This window comes from Sciurus carolinensis, chromosome 3 (genome assembly GCF_902686445.1).
Source record: "Sciurus carolinensis chromosome 3, mSciCar1.2, whole genome shotgun sequence".
In the NCBI taxonomy this organism is placed as follows: Eukaryota; Metazoa; Chordata; class Mammalia; order Rodentia; family Sciuridae; genus Sciurus; species Sciurus carolinensis.
Genome location: NC_062215.1, coordinates 78026464 through 78040467, shown reverse-complemented (window position 1 = coordinate 78040467; position 14004 = coordinate 78026464). Strand labels below are relative to the sequence as shown.

At 55.3% G+C, this 14004-nt stretch overlaps 1 protein-coding gene across 3 annotated transcripts in view; it reads left to right on the top strand.

Moving 5' to 3' along the window:
• The window catches only part of Gli2 (GLI family zinc finger 2), a 243406-nt gene that overhangs the window by 202193 nt on the left and 27209 nt on the right, over nucleotides 1–14004 (top strand). For all 3 annotated transcript variants that reach the window (XM_047547721.1, XM_047547722.1, XM_047547723.1), the window contains exons 4-5: nucleotides 5883–6085; nucleotides 9756–9941. In XM_047547721.1, the coding sequence (XP_047403677.1) occupies nucleotides 5883–6085; nucleotides 9756–9941 (389 nt within the window). The remainder of the gene's footprint in view (nucleotides 1–5882; nucleotides 6086–9755; nucleotides 9942–14004) is intronic.

Genomic DNA, 14004 nt, shown 5'->3' with positions numbered 1-14004 from the left:
CTCTGAACAAAGCCATCTTTTGGTTACTAAGGGTGGGTCCCTCCCTCTGGCTCCTACCCTGAGTGGCAAAGCCCACCCGGATGGCTCATACCGAGTCTGGGTGAGTCAGCACCCTTCGCTCTGCATTGTTCGACTTCCCCAAACAGACAGCATGGGTGGGGTGCAGGGGCCCCAATCCCTGCGCTTCCTTCCCATTCTCCCACTGCATTAAGGAACACGTCCATTCCTGCCCCGGTGCCCTGGCTCAGGCTGTGCTGAGCTGCAGGTCAGACGCCCTCCTCGCCCCTCCCCATCCGTCAAAGCCTCACTTATCCCTGAGGCCCTCTGGAAGCCCACCCCCACCGTCCTACAGCTCCCGGGATGGCACCATCTCCCGGGGTCGGGCGTGCTCACTCAGGCCCAGTCAGCTGGCGCTGTGATACGCGTGGCCGCGGAGGGTTCTCACCACCTTGCCCTCGCCTTTTGTCTCCTGCCAAAAACCTTGTGCCAGCATGTGAGGAAGGGGCCTGGGGTGTGATGGGAGGAGTGGGCTGGGTCCTCCCTATCCCATGAGCTGCTTCCATTTTCCCACCTGTTAAATACAAAAGGTGGAAAGCACTGGCTGAGCACCTACTAAGTGCCCTGCACCAGCCACACTGTGTACTGGGCTCATCCCATCTCTCCTGTAGGCAGGGGACACTGAGGCTCAGGAACAAATAACACTGAGACCACAGTCATGGCAAAGCCACAATTCTGACTTCATAGTCCAGGCTCTGGCCACAGCGTGGGCAGTGCCCCCTCGGCTTGCACAGCCCCCACAATCAGCTTGGGGACTGGCGAGGGAATGTCCACAGGCTGGGCTTCTCAAGGGCAGAGACAGCAAGATCAAAGAGAGCAGACGTCTGTGCCCGGGTGGACCGATAGAGATGCCGATGGCCTTCGCAGGAGCCAGGTGACTGACTTCCAGTCCAACTTTCAGGCAAGTCACATGACCCTTCAGCCTCAGTTTCCTCGTCTTTAAAATGGAGTCATTCGCCCACCCTGCAGGCCGTCAGGTGTGCTGCCCAGGGTAGGTGTCATCATCATGGTGCTGTCCTCAAGGCCTCAGCTTGCCAACACCCCTTCCCTTTTTCCCCCACTCCCACACTGCAGTAGGGCTCGGGTCTGCCTTGCAGGGCACCAGGTCAGGGGTCGCTGGGCAGCAGGAGGGTGTGTTGGTTGAAGCCTGTCTTGACAGGCCCTGGAAGTTACCTAAGACAGAAAACCTCAGCTCAGAGTGGTTAAACAAACACAAACATGTCTCCACTCAGGTAACTGGAAAAGCCAGGGGTACTAGGTTTAGGCAAAGCTGGATCCAGACTCGGGGGCTCAGATCAAGAAACCGGTCCTCATGTCTCTGCTTTCATCTGTAGCATTTCATTCCTGGGCTCACCCTTGAGATCCCCAGCTTCACACTGGCCTCTGACTAGTTTAGCAACCTCTGTGGGTAGTGAGAACTTCTTTCCTCGTGTTCCAGCCAAAGCGACTATCTTGGGCACACGTCCAACTCTGAACTAATCATGGTGCCCAGGGATATAAATCGCTCTGGCACCTGGGCTTGGGTCTCATGGCCTCCTGCACAGAGCAGAAGAAATGAAATGGTCCAATACAGACCCAGCCCAAAGCACTCAGCAGGCCATGCTCTACCACCCAAGGTATAACCTTCACACATCATGACCTGGGTTCCAGCCTTTCTTCACACACACTACTTCCTTTATTCATGACATGCTTCCTAGTGAACTCCTATTGGTCCCCCAGAACCCTATCCAAATATCACCTTCTTTGAGAAGCCTCCTTCCACGTATCAGGCATCTGGTGCTACATTGCACACTTTCCACACTTGGTTCATCTCGTGCCACAGCTGCCACAGGCTGAAGGCAAGGGATACCAAGGCTTGGGGGCAGAGCTGGAGAATTGTTCCTTTGCTAGAGACTCCATCACACTGCCCCGTGCTTCCCTGGCTTGTGGTCTGCTTCTCCCACCTGGGCTCTGAATTCTGTATAAATCCCTGGGCACACAGCGAGTGCTCAAAACAGCCTTATTGGGAGAATGAACAAATATTCATAGAAACCACTGGTGGAATCAGGCCCAGCTGAGCGCAGAACTAAACCAAGAGGGAGGAGGTGATAGAGGAGAGTAGCGGGCAGCTGGGGCAGTTTGCAGATGGGCCAGTTCCTTTGTGAGTTGCTCATGGCCTGGGAGTGAGCATGCACCCGTGTGTACCTAGGATACAGGACACAGTGGCCATCTTGAGGTTAAACATCTTGTCCTCCTTCCATTCCCAAGACTGCCTCCTTGAGTCTGCCAGGATTCAAGGCCTGGACACGCCATTGATCAGACCAAGGGGTCCCCAGCAGCACAACAGTATGGAATTGGAAGAAGAAAGGTGGGGACTGGCCTGAAGCTGGGGCTCAATTTCACCAGCAGACGCCTTTTTGTATGGCATGGAGAGGTCTGTTTGCTGGCCCCGACAGCACCCGGCATGCATGAGGACTCCCAGCTGGACCCTGGGATGGTGCCACACGTTGAAGAAAGAACCATGAGAGAACCAATGCTGCTGAAGGGCGACAGTGCCCAGGTGTGGGGGTCCTGCCTCACAGGCCCACATCCTGGGAACAGCCTCCCAAGTCCAGTCTTGCTATCCTCATGCCAAGAAGAGGATTGGGTTCTGCCTCTGCTGGGTGGCCTATGACCCAGGCCTGCCCCTGGATCCAGCATTTTCTCCAGCACTGATTGTTCCTTACACCTTTAACCAGACCTACTATTAGGACCTGACTTGTCTCCCTACTGCCCCCTGGTGAGTTTGTTTTGGTGTTGAACAGTGGCCTCTCCAAGCATCCTTCCTAGTCACACCAAAAAAAGAATCCTCCATGGTGGTTCTCTGACGGGCAAGGGGCGCCATCTTGGAAGTGAAGTCAACTCCAGTAGACCACTGCTTGCCTGTTTCTGGCTGTGCAGCATGGGGATGTGACTGTCTCTGGACACCGAGTCCTCCTGGTGATTTGCAGTCATTGATCTGGAGTTATACACACCACTGGTGCTCCCTTCCCCAGGGGCTGCTGTGACCACGTGGGCCATGATCCTGCAGGGCCTTCCCAGGCACCCCACTGAGGCCAGGCTTGAGAGATGACAGTGTCCTGGGAGAACCTGGATCCCTGTTTCCTTGGCAATGGTGGAAGAGGGGAAGCAGAGTTCCCCTTCCCCCAAATGGTGGTGACTGCTCTGTGAAGACAGAAATTCCAGTTCCTCCAGTGGGGACACAGGTGCCAACCTGCCACCTTGGGCCCAGCTGCTGACCACATGGACAGTGGCCTGCATGTTGCCTCACTCCTGCCTCCTGCTTGGGTGAAGCTCCAGTGGCCAATGGGCTCTGGGTCACCCCAGACAGACTGACCAGGGCTGCCATGTGGCCTCAACATGTTGCTCAAAAACCCTGTGGGATCACCCGGTGTTTCAGGCCTCAGCTGTGGTCAGCAAACTCCACAGTACAGCCTCTGTACCAGGGAGGTCAGCATTCCTGGGTTTGGGATCTGGGCAAACCACCTATGACCACTGGGCTTCAGTACCCACAGTCTCCTGTGTCCTCAAAGCCCAGGTGTCATCCTGCAGGCTCTGGAAAACTGCCCTGCCTGAGAAGGACCAAGGAATCTGAGGACAAGGGACACCTCAGCTGCCCTCTCAGCTAGTGGACACCTGCCTTTTATCACACCACACCCAACCTTTCAGACCTTGTATCCTTCTGCCCCTGACCTGTTCTTAGAAGCCATATGGGGGATGTTCTCTGAGTTATCACTTCATAAAACACCTGCATGTGGCAGGAATGTGAGAGTCCATTCTGCTTCTGTCGCCTGTCAGAGCTGGCAGCATCTGCCATTGGCCAGAGGTTATCATCTTCTTCCCCTGGGGACATATAGCAACCCCTAACAGACTAAAGCCATCTCTCAAGCCCCTCACATTTAACACAGGTCTTTTGCTGTGTCTAGAGGTGGCCTGCGAGCAAGAACATCTAGCAGCAGTGGCTTCTGACGTGTCCACAGGTTCCTTCTGCCAAGCTCAGTGCCTGACACGTAGACATATGCTTGCCACCGATTGTGGACACACCCCGCTCCTGCGTAGAACCCAGTAACCCTGTGTGACAGACCCACCACCCTGAGGCTAGAAGAGTGCTCTTTGGCTGAGCAGAGAGAAGGGGCTCCTGCCAGGGGAAGGAGCTTCAGGGAGGTGGCCACAGAATGGAGGGTGCAGCAGACATTCGAGGGTGAGGATTGGCATGGGTAAACACAAACGTGTTGGACAAATTTTTTGGATCTGCACGTGCAGTGCCATCCCATTTGCAAAAGCTCAGAAACTGTCACAGAACACTTTGCTCCAGGCCCTGCAGAACAGCCTACGAGTGGGAAGTGGGTGAAACCCAGATGTACAGACATCTGGATGTCACCTGTTTGGGCCCTGGCTTATACAGCTGTATACCCAGTTTTTGTGCACTATTATCAAACATTATCAGTAATCATCTGTAGTTTGCTCAGCCAACAGACCAGTCATTCTTTCCCTGAAGTGACGAATCTAACGGTGACTTTCCCACATGCAGGACTGATCCAGTATGGCGCTCAGGCACTGCTGAGTTTGTCCTCAGAGTACAATTCTAATACCAAAGCAGTTCTCATTTATGGCCTGCCTGCTGTGTTTCCGACAGTGTTTTGTTTTGTTTTGTTGCATTTCGGAGGGTGACTTTCATTCTCATGGCAACTCTTTGAAATAGACACATCATCATCCCCATTTTACAGGTGAGGAAAGTAAAGCTCAGAGAGATCAGATTACTTGCTCAGCATGATTCAGCTGGGACCCCAGGTTTGTCTGAATCTCGCACCTACTTCTCTTTGCACTATCTAAATCACAAAGACTCCTGATTTTCTGCAAAATTAAAGATGAGCTCTTAGTAAATGCAGTTTCCAGTGACTTAGTTGTGATTCTGCAGCCGCTTGCCCATTAAGTCTGATTTGTCTTTAATGTGTGAGTTTTAGAGTCGATAACCTGGAAGTACTCCTTAGCTTTTGGAGCCCCAGGTCAGCAGACTAGGGAATAAAAAGTCCCATCATCATGTTGAGTGGCAGATACCACTTGGAGGGCGGAGCAGGGGACATAGGGACTGGCCAGAGCCAGCTCCTACTACAGGAACCAAGCCAGGTGCCTTCCTATTGGTGGATATTTGAGGCATGTGACCTATTTCCAAGTGAGCAGAGCTAGAATGGTATTCCAAAACTCTCCTATGGCTCCTGTTTTACAGCTCACCTTGAATCCTGACCTTTTCTTTCCCCACTCATCCTGTGGCAGGGTGTGTCTGTCATGGCTGTCCAGTTGGACCCCAAGCTCTGCACTTGCAGGGCGTTGCCCATCCTCTCCCCCTTTCTCATGTTCTGCTGGGAACACAGGCATTTTGCATCTTATGGCCGGCATTCGTGTTTTCATGTTCTGTGTTCCAAACATGATTTGAGCGTGCATGCTTATGCCCGCCGCTGGACAGGCACCGGGGAGGCAGAGATACAGCTCTGACGTGTGTAGCCCGCTGCGTGTGTGCTCATCAAATCCAGTTGAGAGTGCAGAGATACCCTTCACCAACACGGGATGGTGGGTGGGCGGCCACGCCAGCATGCAGCGTTTGGTCTGCATTCACTGACTCCTGACTGTTTAAGTGTTCCGGCTCTAATTTAGAGGCAACCAGAGGTTGTCAGCATATAAAAGGACAAATGTAGGTTTTTCTGGAGAGTCTTCCTTTGAGAATCAAAGCCTGTTCATGTTGCATTTGGGTTCTTGGCAGGGTTTCCTGTGCATCCTCTTTCTGAGAACATTGTCCTTTGTCTCTGCAGGCCTCCCACCCTGAGCGGCAGCCCTGTCATCTCTGACATTTCCTTGATCCGGCTTTCCCCACACCCTGCTGGCCCTGGGGAGTCCCCCTTCAATGCCCCTCACCCCTACGTGAACCCCCACATGGAGCACTACCTCCGGTCTGTGCACAGCAGCCCCACCCTCTCCATGATCTCTGCAGCCAGGGGCCTCAGCCCCGCAGATGGTGAGTAGGGACTGCGGGGCTGGGAGGAGCAGCTGGGCATTGGGGCGTGGCATGGTGGGTTCCCAATGGCTCTGTTACCACAGCTGTCACTCATGCTGTGGATTCCCCAGCCTCAGTCCCCTGGGACAGTGACCAGGCTCACTTTTCTTCCTACTACCTCTAAACGTGGATTTTTTATGTAAACGAAGAAGCCTGGAGATTTGGGGGTTCCTTGGTTTCTGTGGCCATTAAAGAGCTCTTTGCGTGCAGCCCATGTGTGCTGTGCTGCACCTGGACAATGATGGCGACAGGTAGGTCCTGTCCTAGGCGAGACCCGCTCCTGTGGAAGTTGGTATGAAGCAGAGGGGGCTGGGGTAGGGGTGTCTCTTGGAACCCCAGAGCAGAAGGAAGGCAGAGTGGGGCTGGCTGGCATCTCTGTTTCATGTGCCCTTTGCAGGTCAACACAGGTGGCCTGCAAATGGTAGCCCAGGTCCCAACACTCTGGAAAGGAACCTGTGACTTTGTGTCTGTCAGTTCAGACGCTTGAGATTGAGAACAGATTGGTCCAGGTCAGAGATCAGATGGCCACCCCTGGTCCAATTAATTGAATCCAGAAAAGAGCAGGGTCACGTGATGTAAACATGTCTTTCAGATCTAAAATTTTATTTTTCCAATTTCCACCCCAACCCACTACTGCACACATGTGCACAAGTGTGTGTGCACGTGTGCGTGCACACACACACACACACACTAGGAAGCACCGTATGGAGCTGGCCCTGCCCATGCAGCCTGCAGTGTTCCTGAGGAACGTACCTGCCCCCTCCTATGGCGTGGGTGCTCTCCTCTGCCCCTCACTACCCTGACAGTGCTCCACTAGCCTCTCCTAGTCCCCATCCTTGAAAGCAACCAAGCTGCATCTTCTCAAAATATGTCCACCTGAGACATCACTTCTGAGGCCAGAGTCACTTCCAAGCTGAAGGACATTTGCAATATACACTTGGAAGCCTCATAGGCAAAGGATCTGGAAGAGGTGGTCCCAGTGGGTCCCCCCATGGTTACCTTCACTTTCCCCGGAAGGAATATGTCCCTCCCACCTCCGGGGTGTAACCTGGAACTGAAGTTAAGACCTGGCTCTGAGAAGGTGCTGGAATTTCACCGTGAAAGGGAGGTTTCCACTCTGAAGCTTCGGGCTTATCTTCCAGAAGGAAGGAAGTTTGTGCTTTGCCCGATCTTCCCCGAAGACCAACCACACGAGTTGAGTGAGTGCACCCACTGCACCTGGAAACGGCCAACCAGAATGTGGCATTGCTGTGAAATGGCCCCTCAAGGTCAAAACCTAGCCTTAAACTCTGCCTGGATCCCCTGAGTGACCTTGCGGAGCCGGGGTCCTTGAAGGTTGTCTGCCTCCATAGCCATTTGCTGTCTTGTGGGGAAGTGGGCCCAGGCTGCTCCACATGGCTCCTGATGAACCAGCTGGTGGTGGGCTGGTGGGACCGTGAGGATGCAGGCCTGGTTCCGGGTGCCACCTTCATGTTGAAGCTCCCATAAGGTACAGTGGGCTGAATGGAGCCTTCCAAAAGGTGTATCCACATCCACATCCCCGAGCCTGTGAGTGTTACCTCATTCAGAAAAGCGGCTTTGTACATGTCAGTAAGCTAGACTCTCAAGCTGAGTAGATCATCCTGGATTATCCACATGGGCCCCAAAGCAAATGATGAGTGTCCTTATAAGAGACACCTGGGGAGATAGTGATGTGAAGACAGAGGCGAAGACAGGAAAGATGTGGCCATAAACCAAGGAAGGCACCAGTCACCGGAAAGTGAAGGAAGCAAGGGATGGATTCTCCCCAAGAGCTTCTGGAAGGAACCTGCTCTTGTTGACACCTTGATTTCAGACTTTCAACCTCCAGAACTATTAGAGAATAAAATTCTGTGCCTATTTGTTATAGCAACCCCAAGATACTAATACTCAGGGTAACAGAGTTCCTAGGAAGAGACAGAAGCCATCAGCTCTGTAGGGGCCTCAGTGGGAGGCAGAAAGGAATGGATTGCCCTGAGATGTTCAGGAATCAAGAACACTGTGCTGTAGTCTCTGCTGACCGCAGTGTAACTCATGAGAAGCTGGAGATGATGAAACAGGACTACGCTTTAAGGAGAGAACGTTCATTCATGAGGTACCATTTTATGCCTGATTTCAACATAAACATGGATGTAGCTCCTAGAAGACCTACTTATCCTGGCCACACCCCATGAGAGAGCAGGGGCAGGTTCAGCACCAGAGGGCACCTGGCTAATTTGCATGGCCCTAACTCCCCTAGAGGTAGATCAGATACCCCAAGGCCCCCTGGCCCTTGGCCAAGCTATCAAGTGACCACAGAGCAGTGCTGCTGAAGCTGAGCACTTTCATGTGCCTTGCACCACGCCAGCCCCAGAGTCCACCTTCAGGAGGTCTGGAAAGTCCACGAGTGACCCCAGTCAGTGTCTGCCAGACCATGTATGGACTGGGAACAAACAGGATTCCCCGTGAAGCCTTCAGGGGAAGGGGACAGGCAAGAAGAAGGGGTAGGCATGGGCCTGCCAGGCACGGACAGGGCAGGCAGAGGCCGTGGGGACATCAGCCTAACGGGAGGCCAGGACTCTCTGGAGGATACAGCTGGAGACAATGGCAGGAGGAGGAGGAAGAGGAGGAGGGTGGCTAGCACGGCTTCTTTCATCTCTTCGCCACACACCTGTGAGATGCCGCGGGGCATTTCTAAGACCTACACAGAGGCCGGGAGCAGTGGTCAGGATCATGAGCTTTAGATCCAAACAACCAAGAGTCCATCCAGCCCTGTCACTTCCCTGCCGTGTGGCCTCGCACATGTTGAGCTGCTCAGAGGTCAGAGCTGTCTTCTGCTCAGTGAGGAGGACAGACACCTCCTGGCCCCTGGAGATGAGGCCATCGTGGATTAAAGAATGCACACGAGCCCTCAGAACCGTGCCTGCCACAGACCCGGCAAGTGCTCAACAAGCTGTCACTGTCGTCATCAACGTAGTTTCAGTGGGGGGGACGGTCACCCCCATTTCACAGATGAGAAACAGCCAGCTCCAAGATGGCGCCTTCAGGTTTTGCACATCTAGGGAAATCAGAACGCTCGATGGGTGTTCCTGGGGTCCAGGTTCCAGGTTGTTCCCCGTGCCCAGTGCCAGGCCCCCCACACTCTGAGCTCCATCCTCCCTGCCTGTTCCGTCACCCTGGGCAGAGCTGACCGCGGGGTGGGGGCAGACAGCCCTGAGGCCGAGCGCCGCAGGGACGGGGAGCCGGTGGGCGTTGGCAGGTGAAGAGCCTGTGCCGTCCGGGCCGGGCACTCCTGCTGGCCTTCCTGCCCTGAGTGTTCTGGTGCAGGCTGACCTGCCTTGGCAGTTGCCCGGGGCCTCCTTTTGCACCTTCTTTTCCCTTTACAGACCCTGTTGCCCTGGGACTCGGGGTGTCCTTGGGTCCTGGAAAAGAGGAGGGGAGGGTGTTGGTGAGTGTGGGAAACAGAGGGATGCTAAGCCAGACCTGGCTGCTCTCGTCGCAGCAATGCGGCCCCCACCGGCTGAGCTGGCTGAGGGGGTCACCGAGGAGAGACCCCTCCAGCGGGACTGTGCTCCTCTTCAGGAAAGATGGGGCCAGTGACAGATTCTGATGGCACCTTTCCCTCACTCCACAGTAGCGCACGAGCACCTTAAGGAGAGGGGACTGTTCGGCCTCCCTGCCCCGGGCACCAACCCCTCAGACTATTACCACCAGATGACCCTCATGGCGGGCCACCCTGCACCCTACGGGGACCTGCTGATGCAGAGCGGGAGTGCCGCCGGCGCACCCCACCTGCACGACTACCTCAATCCAGTGGACGGTGAGTGCCGGCGGGCGGAACCCTGAGGGGGCTGGGGGCCAGGCAAGGCAGGACCAAGGGGGTTGAGGCTGCAGAGGGCAGTCACCTCCCTTTGGGGTGAAGGACACTAAAGTCTGGGTTTTACCCCAACACCTGGCACACTGCAGTTCACAGGGGCATGAGTTGCCAAGACCTAGGAATGGTCAGGCCCTGTGGACATCACAACAAACAAACTCCATGCATCTCTCTTTTGGTGGGCCCTGCAGTCTCATGGGGAGAAAGACATTGCATGCTACTAGGAGTGGGTATACTGAAATGGCCAGTTATAAATGAAACAGAGAAACAAAGTGGGGAACAGGGAGAGGAGTGCTGGATAAAGTGGGGTGCAATTTGGTAAAAGGAAGTCTGAGAAATGCCTGCTAGGAAGCACAGAATTGGAAAAGGTGATCTGTGTGCTGCAGGTATAGGAGAAGAGAATTCCAGGCAGAAGATTGGCATGTGCAAAGGGCCTGAGGCAGCAATGTGCCTGCTGAGCTCAAGAAACAGCCAGGAGACCATGGTTTATTATGGTTGGTGGGGAGCCAGTGAGGGACAGGAACGGGGTGGGGCAATGTTCTGGGGTGAGGATTTGGTAAAGACGTTGACTTTCACTTGAGTAAGATGGGCCCCTGAAAGTGAGCAGGGGCTGCACAGAGGAGTAAAGAGAGATCTGAGAATTGGTTTGGGGCAAGGCAGGAGCAGGGGTCCCATTAATGGAGCTGGGAAGGTGGTTGTGTTCCAGTAGATCATGAATGCAGACACAAGACTCGTTCCCAGACTCATTGTGTTGCAGGCAGAAAGGAGTGGGGAATCACCCCGGGGGCTTGGGCCTGGGTCACTGAAGGGTGGACCTGTCAGCGAGGGAGCTGTGGAGGCTGCTGGCAGGCCTGCTTGGCAGGGAAGGAGGCAGGTGTCCTGCACAGACGAGGTCTCGGGCACCCATTAGGTGGCTCCCCTCCCCAGCGTCATGGGCAACCACTGTGGCGGCAGACCATGAGCTCCTGCGGGGGAAACAAGGAGGGGCCACGGGCTTGGTGCCCACTGCTCCCCAATCAGTGTCACTCCACCTGCCAGTCCTAGAGCCCACCTAGTGGCACATGGCCAAGCAGAGGAGCAGGAAGTCACAGCGGGGGCCAGATGGGCGGCTCCTGCAGGGTTGGTCTCCTCGTGCCCTCCCTCGGGTGGCTTTGTGTCTCCCTAACAGTCCTTGACCAGAGGAGGGAGACAGGCCTGCAGGGAGACCGCACGTCCTTGAGGGCAGCTCGGGCAACGGCACCCAGTTGGGAGTGGGCTGCTGGGTGTTATGGGGCCAGGTAGTCTGCAGGACTCGGTGGTCCCTCGCCCAGGTGCAGGCCTGAGCCCTCCTGAGTAATTGAAGGAGGGACCCACCGCTGCCACGGTGCCTCAGTGGCCTTGCTCCAGCAGAGCCCCTCGTGGCCCTGTGACAGCGCTGAGATCGCACCTCCAGTCTTTCCGGATGCCTCCTGTCCTGCCTCCCTCCCCCTTAGCCACTGGGGGCAGCTCCCGCCTCTGGCTCCTGCTTCACTTGTTATCTGTCCTGCCCGCCTGACCACCTCGTGTGGGTCATGAGCCCTGGGTGTCTCCTGAGTCCCCAGCGAGAGTCTTGCTGGGGAGGAGCCACAGTCCTACCGTGGATGTGGTCCCAAGTCATGCTTGCCGTGCCCTGTGGAGAGGCCATAGCACACCAAAGGGATGCCACCTGCATAGGTCCCCACCCTCCGTGCCTTCCCCAGTGTGGGTTCCATCCAGGACTAGGCATGCAGCATAGGGTGGTAGTGTCTGCAGCTCTCTAAGGTCACGAGGCCCCTCTGGGCACTCAGGTCGTCTTTATCTTGCCTTCTCTTAACCAGTCCTTCAGGTGCAGCATACGGTGAGTGAGGGTCTGGGGGGTTGTGTGCAGTTCACGCTGCCCCCCAGGATCTGGAACAAAACCACAGCACATTATGCACAAAGGTAGCCAAGGCTGGGGCCCCAAATACCAGATTCCCTCACCCGGGGCCCTCCTTCCAAGGGCCTAGGGTGGCACCATACCAGCTGGAAAGGGGAGAGGGGCAGAGAAACCATGGCTGAGAGGGGGCGAGTCAAGCAGCTATCCCCAAAAGGCAGCAAAGGCCAAACGGGTAGCCAGGATTGTCTGGTGATTTCAGCCACCATGAGTGCCTGCTTCATGCGTGCCGTGTGCAAAGCAGAAAGAGCGAGAATCGGTGAGAACTGTGCTTTCCTTTCACGCGTTCTCTCTTATGTAGCTCCCCTAGCCACCTTCTGAGGCTGGAATTAGGATCCTACTTCAGTACAGGCAAACGAGTTCTAACATCAGGTGACATGCCGCAGGCCTCCAGTTGGCATTCCCAACCCTGCTGTTGCCAGAATCCTCTGCTCTTCCCTGGGACCCAGCATAGAACCAGCCCCCGAGCCCTGGCCTCAGGGAGGGCCTGCTGGTCTCCCTGCTCCCGGCCGAGGCAGAGGAGAGCTGGTGCCGTGAGCTCCAGACTGACGTGCTGAGGAAGGAGGCGAGGGGGCCGGGTCAGTGCTGGCCTCCTTGTCTTCACTAAGATAGTGGGAGGTGGAGGTGGACCACTCAGGTCAGGGTGGTGTGACACCAGGCTCCTAAATGAGGGGTCTGTGTGAACATGGCCCGATGCCTGGCATACAGTAGGTGCTCAATTAATGCTTCTTGTGGTCTCTTTCCACCAGCACCCTTTTCTCTTTCAAATCCGCCCCCTTTTGCAGAATTCTGTAAGTCATTAATCAGCACCTCTGTCCCCCTCCAGTGCCCAGGTCAAAACCCAGGTCACCGGCCCTCTGGAATGCCTTTTCCTTGCCATCTCCCCATCCATCCTGGCCCCCAAGTGTGCCAAGTGTGGTTGTCTCCTCTCCCTGGGCAGCCAATCATTTGCCACCCTCCCAGCACAGCCTCTCAACTCTGACCATCTGTCACAAGCTCCCTCTCCCTTGTTGTGGTTTCCCACGGCCATCTGCAGGTCCCCAACATCTCCCCACTGTGACCCCACTGCCAACTACATAGTGTCCTAGGACTTCTCTCAGCTTCTCTCACTTTAATCCACCCCAACCCTCTTAGACCGCCAACTCTGCTGCAGCAGAGGAACCCAAGGTACCCCAAATGAAACTGGTGGGTACTTGTTTTATATAACAAAATGGCAAGCCCTGCTGGGTTGGGTTGGGGGGGACACTGGACAGGGAGCAGGCCCTCTGTGTGCAGGACAAGGGAGGGACAGCGTGAGTGGCAGTTACCAAAGAACCTGGGAGAGAAAGATGCAGACTAATTAGGGCAGAAACGGCTGGGGTGGGAAGGCAGCTGTGAGCTGGCAGGCAGCCTGGAGGGGGCTGGGGAGCAACTTGGTTCTCCAGGGAGCCTGGCATTGGGCAGCCTCTGGGGCTGAGCATCTCTGAGAAACAGGAAGACCACGGCCGGAGGAGTGCGGAGGTGAGCTGTGGGTGGGCGGGAGAGCTGAGCTCCCAGCTGACGTCAGCAGCTGCAGGATAGCCCTCACGCCCCACGCTCCTTCCTCCCCTCCACATCCGTCTTGGGAACTTGACTGGCTTGAAGAGGCAGCGGAAGGCCTCTCCCAATTCCAGAGTCAGTCCGAGCAGGGGTGGGTGTCCGCGGCCCAGGCCTGGGGAGGGCGGGGGAGTTGAGCTCTTCACTGTGGATTTCAGAAACAGGTGACTCTTCCCCTGAATTCCCAATCCATTACAACTCAAAAAAATCAGAGCAGGCCTGATTATCTCCTGTGTTTGTCACTACTTAACGAACCTTTTTCTTTTTCAAAACCAGCTCAACATTACTTAATTAGTTAATTAATTTGCTTATTTACTTATGCTGGGATTGGACCCAGGGTTTTGAACTTGCTAGGAGTGAGTTCTCCCACTAAGCTACACCCCTTTTCAAACCAGCCTAAGCCAGAGCTCGCCTTTCTGCTTCAGTGTTTTAAAATGTCGTAGGCAGGCACTTCCACTCAGCCCTGATGTCTGTGCGGATGTGTCGCTCAGATGCATGTCTGTA